Source organism: Miniopterus natalensis, chromosome 7 (assembly GCF_054644295.1).
Source record: "Miniopterus natalensis isolate mMinNat1 chromosome 7, mMinNat1.hap1, whole genome shotgun sequence".
Lineage (NCBI taxonomy): Eukaryota > Metazoa > Chordata > Mammalia > Chiroptera > Miniopteridae > Miniopterus > Miniopterus natalensis.
The window spans coordinates 49792853-49800467 of NC_142087.1; the positions used below are offsets into that span (position 1 = coordinate 49792853).

The 7615-nt window shown below is 36.2% G+C and overlaps 1 protein-coding gene across 1 annotated transcript in view; it reads left to right on the plus strand.

The window, feature by feature from the left end:
* Positions 1-4988, plus strand: part of DSG1 (desmoglein 1) — a 35619-nt gene extending 30631 nt beyond the window's left edge. Inside the window, exon 15 of the mRNA XM_087819030.1 lies at positions 682-4988. Coding sequence (XP_087675156.1) covers positions 682-1743 — 1062 coding nt within the window. The 3' untranslated portion in view covers positions 1744-4988. The remainder of the gene's footprint in view (positions 1-681) is intronic.
* Positions 4989-7615: the final 2627 nt, after the last annotated feature.

The window sequence follows — 7615 nt, forward strand, 5'->3', positions numbered from 1 at the left end:
AGCAAAGGCATTTCTGATACTTAACCTGAAAGTTTGCAATCCATTATAATGAACAGCCCAGGTGAATAAAAGAGCACATCTGTGGGCTTTCATTTTGAATTAAAGAAGATTCTAGCTTCAAAAATTGTCTTTGTTCACCTTCAATTTGTAATCTCAAAGTGGCATAAACCCAGAGTTATATTTTTCTGTTGTTTTGCCGAAAAAGATTCATTGAAATAAATTTCACAGATTCACCATAACCACTCCAACTGAAGGATGGAAAGCACAATTCTGAATGAACTCAGATCAGCTGTGAACTACCTTCTTTAAATAAACCAAAAAATATGCAATTTGGTATACTTCAAATTCAGCATTTTTAAGTACCTCCTCCTAAGTTGGTTACAAAATAATTCATGTGACTTTTTTGGTATGCTTTTGCGTCCAAAGTGCACTATCATAAAGTTCACCTTAATAAATTTTTTAAATCAAAATATATTACTGGAATTCCAGTTAAAATAATTTCTAAGCAAACTCTTTTATGCAGTTATATGATTCTTAGAGCATCTCTAAGTAGATGTTAAAGTTTTATTTTTTTATATTTTTCTTTGGTAATACCCTGTAAGAAAAAAATTAAGATAAAGATACATATTATTGTTAAATATGTATTCATGATTTCATTTTTTCTTTCCTCTACAAATTTAGAAAGCATATGCATATGCAGATGAAGATGAAGGACGCCCATCCAATGACTGTTTGCTCATATATGATATTGAAGGTGTAGGTTCCCCTGCTGGCTCTGTGGGTTGTTGTAGCTTCATTGGAGAAGACTTTGATGACAACTTCTTGGATACACTGGGGCCTAAATTTAAGAAGTTGGCAGATATCAGCCTGGGGAAAAATGTTGAACCATATCCAGATTTTGATCTCTCTTGGCCACCTGAGAGCACTGAACCAATTTGCCCTCAGCAGGGAACAGAGCCCATTGCTAGCGGATACCCACCCATGTCTCCACGATATGGCACTACCACAGTCATTTCTGAGAGTGCCTATCCCTCGGGACCTGGTGTACAGCATCCTATGCCTATTCCTGATCCTCTGGGCTATGGTAATGTCACTGTGACCGAGTCTTATACCACCTCTGGCGCTCTGAAGCCCTCTGTCCTCGTTCATGATAATCGACATGCCTCAAATGTGGTGGTGACAGAGAGGGTGCTCGGCCCAATCTCTGGTGCAGATTTGCATGGAATGTTAGAGATGCCTGACTTGAGAGATGGGTCAAATGTTATAGTAACAGAAAGGGTAATAGCACCAAGTTCAAGCCTACCCACCACTTTGACCATCCCTGATCCTAGAGAGTCTTCAAATGTGGTAGTGACAGAAAGAGTAATCAGACCAACTTCTGGCATGATGGGCAGTTTGAGTATGCACCCCGAGTTATCAAATACCCACAATGTGATTGTGACAGAGAGGGTTGTCTCTGGCTCTGGCGTAACTGGATTTAGTGGCCCAGCTGGGATAATTGGAGGCAGTGGCACAGTCAGTAGTGGCCTGGTTAGTAGTGAGGCTGGAATAAGTGGTGGTGGCATTGGGCTGAGCAGTCTGGGAGGAGGTGGGGGCCTGAGTAGCAGCATGGGGGGAACAGCTACCATTGGCCATATGAGGAACTCCTCTGACCATCATTTTAGCCAGACCCTTGGATCCGCCTCCCCTAGCACAGCCCGAAGTCGAATCACAAAGTACAGTACAGTACAATATACTAAGTAGCCAGTATCCCAGCACACTTTTTCTCAGTAATTGTGATTTAGCTTCAATTCCCATCACCAAAAAGCTAACAATGTGATTTATGATGCACAACAAGGTGCTAAGGTAATTGTGGAGCAAGGTGAGAAACCACAATGAGGAAAATAGATGGAAACAGTGCTGTTGGGCAAGAGCTCTCCTTAGAATTGGTAAACTTCTTTCTTATATTAATACCAATGGAATCATGGCAGTGAACTAAAACTTGAGACACAGTTTCTTTGCATCTGTGAGGCCTATAGTGCATTTCCAGCACATGGAAGAAATAAAACTCAGTCATGTAAAAACACTGGCCTTAAGATGGCAATTGGCATAATTCTCTTTCTCTTTTTTTATTTGCCATGTATCTCTGGCAATATTTAAAAGAACTAAAAGTGCAATATGTGTTCATGTATTTGAAAATTGTGCCAAATGCCCTGTCAATTTCACAGATAATATAAATGAAAATCCAACCACATATTCAGACCAGGGTTAACCATTAAAGAAAAAAGAATCTGGTTACATAGCCAAGTCCACAAGCCACCAAGCGCTCCTACCTTAATAATTGCACTAGGTAAAGTAAACCTCAAATTAGGAAATGTTTTCTGGGAGGGAAATTCCGTTAAGAGAGTGACAACAGGGTAAGATCCATTGGGGTAAACTGACAATGTCGGAGCCTGAATCTTTAGACAGGGCTGCAGCTAAAATTCTTATGGAGTCAAGGCTTTTCTGCTTCTAGTTTGAGTTTAGCGTAGATGCAATATTAATTAATATTGCCTACTGGTGAGGTTGCAGGATATCACACTCATTTTTCCCTTTACTGCTGTGGCTCTGACTTCATAAAGGAAAACCTGCCAAGTGTACTTCTCAGACTGAAGCAAATAACAATTGACATTGTTGTTCACACTAGTGGTAGATTACCTTCCAAGAAAGCAGATGGGAACTGCATTGTATTTTCAGACTGTTTTTAGTAAGTGTAATTCATTTATATTCAGCTCTTTATTATCCATCTCCTAAGTTTAAATGATTTGCTTAAACTGAGCTGTATGGTTAAGCTTTGGGGGAATTTTTTAAAGGGGATCTGAAAAACATGTAAAATGCTTAATGGGGAAAGTTAGAATTGTGCAGTAAAGTAATGCTGTACTATTAGTTTGAACTGAGTTTAGTACTTTTTTAAACAACCCTCTGCTGCTATTTTGAAGGGATCAACTAGGAACTTTTAACAGAGTTGATGATATTGTGTTAACAAGAATGAAATTGTACTAGTTAGCCCCATTTCTTTATTCTGTCCCACTCGCAACCGAATTTTCATACTACTATAAATTTTACATTTCTGATTTGGTTTGTCAATACACTCTTAGCTTATACATGCTCCAATTTATAGATTCCAAATCATATCCTATGATATATTTTTCTAGCTTCAAAATTTAGTAATGTATGTTTCTGTGTGTTTGCTATATATAAAAGTCTGTAAATAGAATCAAAGCATTGTTAACCAGAGGTAAATTTACCATTGCATGGTAAAGGAACTTTTTTTCTCTTTTCTAAATTCAGTGTTAATGTGAGTTCAACAATGTAAAACTGGATATGACAACATCTTTTAAAGATTATTACCCTGAATTACTCAAATGTCCCAGGGCGTTACAGGTCAAAGAATAGTTATTCAATTTCCAACACTTGTCCAAGGGAGCTGGGGAATGAATTATTTTAGCTAGAGCTATTTTGCTCTATGCTATAGCAGATGATGTTAAAATTTTCAAAGCCACAATATACATCTTATTTTAAACTCTGTAGACTATGTAAAATTGTGATGTTCTGTAGCATGCCAAAATGCAGAGGTGTAAATAAAGTGAATCACAGGCAGTTTTTCTTTTATTTCTTTCTCCCATTTAGGGGTTCCATTAATGATGGGTAATTTTTCCAGATGTAAAATAAAAAGGTATTTATTCAAGTACATTTGAGTATAGTTAGGTCTAGGAGTTTGAAGAAATAAAAATAATTATTAATCAATTGTTAATTAATTAAAGGAAGTGATATCTGACGACAAGTAGCTTATTTGTCACTTTTATATGACATATCATCAAAAGCTTTTTCTTGAGACTCCTGATATTTTCCAGATATGTTTTTTTGGTTCTTTAACATATGCCAGAGTGACCATCTTTAATAACTGTTGATATTAAGATCCATTAGTTACATAAAACCATGGGAAATACAAGGAAAAAAATAGGAGTATTATTCATCAATCTTTCTAGGAAGATACTTTCATACTAAATTGTTTTTTGTTTTGGGTTTGATTTTGTTTGTTTGTTTTCTGTTGTGTTTTTGGGGGAGATTACACATTGATATTCTAACTTTTTATTCCTAAATTTTAAAATTGCCTTTTAAGACATCAACCATTCTAACAGTCATTTGAAGGCATGTTATTTTTCAATGAACAGCCTTTGGGGGAGAATTTAATTCTCCCCCTTAGATGCTTTACTCTAATTCTTAGACCTTAAGTTGTTCCATAGACCTAAGAAGTAGATATTATTTTATAAGAGAATAGTTATCATTCAAGTCCACATTGCAAGCTGTCTCAGATTAATTTGTCTTAAAAAAAGAGAAGAAATAATGACTTAAATGTTTTGTATACATAGTTGGAAATAATGTTTAATGTTTATAAAGCATCTGACTTCTAAAGAGGTAGTCCTTAGGGGCAAAAATTAGTATATTATAAATATTTATTTTATTACTTAATATCAACCAAAATACCATCCTGAACTATTTTGACATTAAATTCCGGATACATCTGTTACATATTATTAACCTCTATTTATGTTGGTTGATCTAACTGAATTTGCACTGAAAATTTTACAGAAAAATGTATTTAGGGTTATGTATAGGTCTTCATCTGAATATCTGTTCTATATTCATGTATAAAGATTTTAGCCTCATAATCTTCATTCAATATAATACCCTGACAGAATTTTAATTATATAGCTTCAAAAATTGCATATTCATTCTGACCCGAAGTTTTTAATTATCTACATAATTCATTTTTGAACTTATATCAACATTTAAATGTCTGCCAGGCTGTAACATATATGACACCCTTTGACTTTAGTAGGAGGTTAAAGGTGTTATGAGCATTGGCTAAAATGGCCATGGCTATTTGGGAAAGATATTTGAAACCCAAAACAAACTTTTAAAAGTATTGCCACATTTTTCTTGCCTATTTAATAAATTCCAATCTTTTTTGGAATTTTTAGTATTTCTAAGGCCTACTTCACAATGCATTGGAATATACCTGTCCACATAGATTACTAGTACCCATAAAATAGAATCTGTCTTCCAGTTCTAGATTATTCAGTTTATGTTAGCACAAAAGTATAAATGAATCAACCTGTTATCCATCAAATAACTTTAAAGCAATAATCTATTGCTTGCCTATAGTCCCTCCATTTAGTTATATTAGAATTACTAAACACTTTATCATCAAGCTGTACTTAATCTAACTTATGTTTCTTTTCTATTTTACAAGTATCTTAAAACTCTAAATAGTCATCTTTGGAAATGCTTAAAATAAGGTGCTTTCCTTCAAGTTTCAACATAAAAGTTTGTAAATTATTTAGGTACTAGTTCTTTGCTTGGTAATCTGTCAGCTCTTTTAAGTTGGTTTGTAATTTCCAAAGAGTTATGTTTACAGCAATAAAATGATTAATACTGTCTTTATTATCTTCTCTGAATTGTTAAGGGGGGCTGGGTAATAATTAGAGGAATAATTAGAGATTATCAAATCTAATTATTTTCAGCCCATCTAAGAATTTTTTTTTAATTTTCACACTGTTAAAGTTTATTTTCACTTTCTTTTTTTTTCTTTTTTAATTCATATTTACTGAGGAGCCTACTCCTCAGATTGCTGCTTAGTAATGTCAGAGCACAGCCTCGAGTAGCCCTGCACAAATAAGTAAATGATAAATAGCTTGCGTTTTAAGCTTTTATTCGATACTTTTAGCATCTTTATGCTTTTACCTTTCTCTCTTTGCTACTCTAATTTTTTGTTTTTGCTTACACTAGCATTTTGTTTTAGAATGGCTTTTTTTTTACTTTGCTTTTAAAATCACACACTTTCATCTTTATTGGGGTGCACCTCCTCTTTGCTCTCGGATGACACTTTTCAGACCATCAGCATCTCCAGCCTGCACAAAACCTTACCCTTCAGACATGGATCTGCTTATATCCCCCCCCCCCCCCCCGTGTATCCTCTGTGTGCCATTTACTGACCGATTTCTTAATAATGTCCCACTGTTGCTGGGCCACTATCTTCTGGGATTTCTCCAATTTTTGAGGGTGTTCATGGCAACTTCAATGACCACATAGGTGAGGCACTTAACACTCTAATTCTTAGTTGCTAGACCCCCATTTTCCCCACTCCACCTCAGCCACTCTCTTCCTAATCCAGCATGACAGCACCTGGATGCCTCAGTTCTACTTCCTTGTTATCCTTCTCGCTCACTTGCTTAAGTAATTAAGGAATTGTTGCAATTCCTCCCCTTCATCAAAACTCCCATTTTGGGGGCCTCCAATCACTTTCTCACTCTCCAGTAGCTTCACTTCCCTCTTTATCTAATCAAGCTTTAGAAGTCTAACTCTGGTCACCTCTTGGTGAATACCTTCAAATCTCCTTGTCCTGCATTTCTATTTACATATCCCAAATCTTTCACCCTCCAGCTCTGTCTGCACACAAACAGCTAAAGGGATGATTCAAGTGAGTTGACTTTTTTATTTTAAATACATGATCTCAATCATAGAGTAACACCTGCTTCTTTACAATCCTGGTTCTTTGATAGACTTCCCATCTCATTAGACTAGGTCACTATTCCATACCTTCTTTGTCCTCAAACCTCCCACGCCCCCTCTTTCCTTCTCAGTTGGTGATCTAATCCTATTGTTTACTGAGAAAACAAGTCATCAATCTTGAATTCACTCATCTTCCTCTGCCAAACCTACACATACACCTGCATGTGCACCCATTTTTTCCCCTGCTTATTACAATGAAGTTAGTGTCCTACTCATATAAAAAGACACTCTCCATTTGTGCTCAAGGACTTTGCTCCTTCCCTAATAGTCTCTCTCCTATGTCTCCTCTCTCCCTCTCTCTCTTTCTCTCCCTCTCTTCTGAAGCATTTCCATCAGCACCCCTCCTCCTACCAATTACCTCACTTTTTATTTATTTGTTTCACCAAACTTCTAAAGACTCATGTACACATGCTTTCTTTTCTTTGTCATGTCCCATCAGACTTGGACCCTCATCCATCAGTCCATCAAAATGGCCCTTGTCAAATTTGTTTAAGACCTATACATTGCCAAATACAGGTCTGCTTTTCTGTCCTTGTCTTTCATAAGGTCTGGGAAGAATATGAAATTCTCTCTTCCTTGAAACACTTCTTTCTTGGCTTTTATAACACCATCCTTTCAGGGTATTATTTATTTTGTATTGTCATTCTCATTCTTTTTTTTTTTTGGTTCCCCGCTAATTCAACTTTTTTAAAAAATATGTTTTTTATTGATTTCAGAGAGAGGAAGAGGGAGAGTGATAGAAACATCATTGATGAGAGTCTTTGATCTGCTGACACCCAGACATGTGGCCTGACCAGGAGTCGAACCATCACTTTCTGGTTCATAGGTCAATGCTCAACCACTGAGCCATGCTAGCTGGGCCCCACTTACTAAACTTTTAAATGGTGATGTTCTTCTAAAGTTTGGCCCCAGGACCTCTCCTCTTAAGACTCTACACTATCTCTGTGAGAGCTCCTCCAAGGCCCCTTTTTAAATGTTCAAAATTTAACTTATAATTTTACCACCCCAATATCCCTCCTCC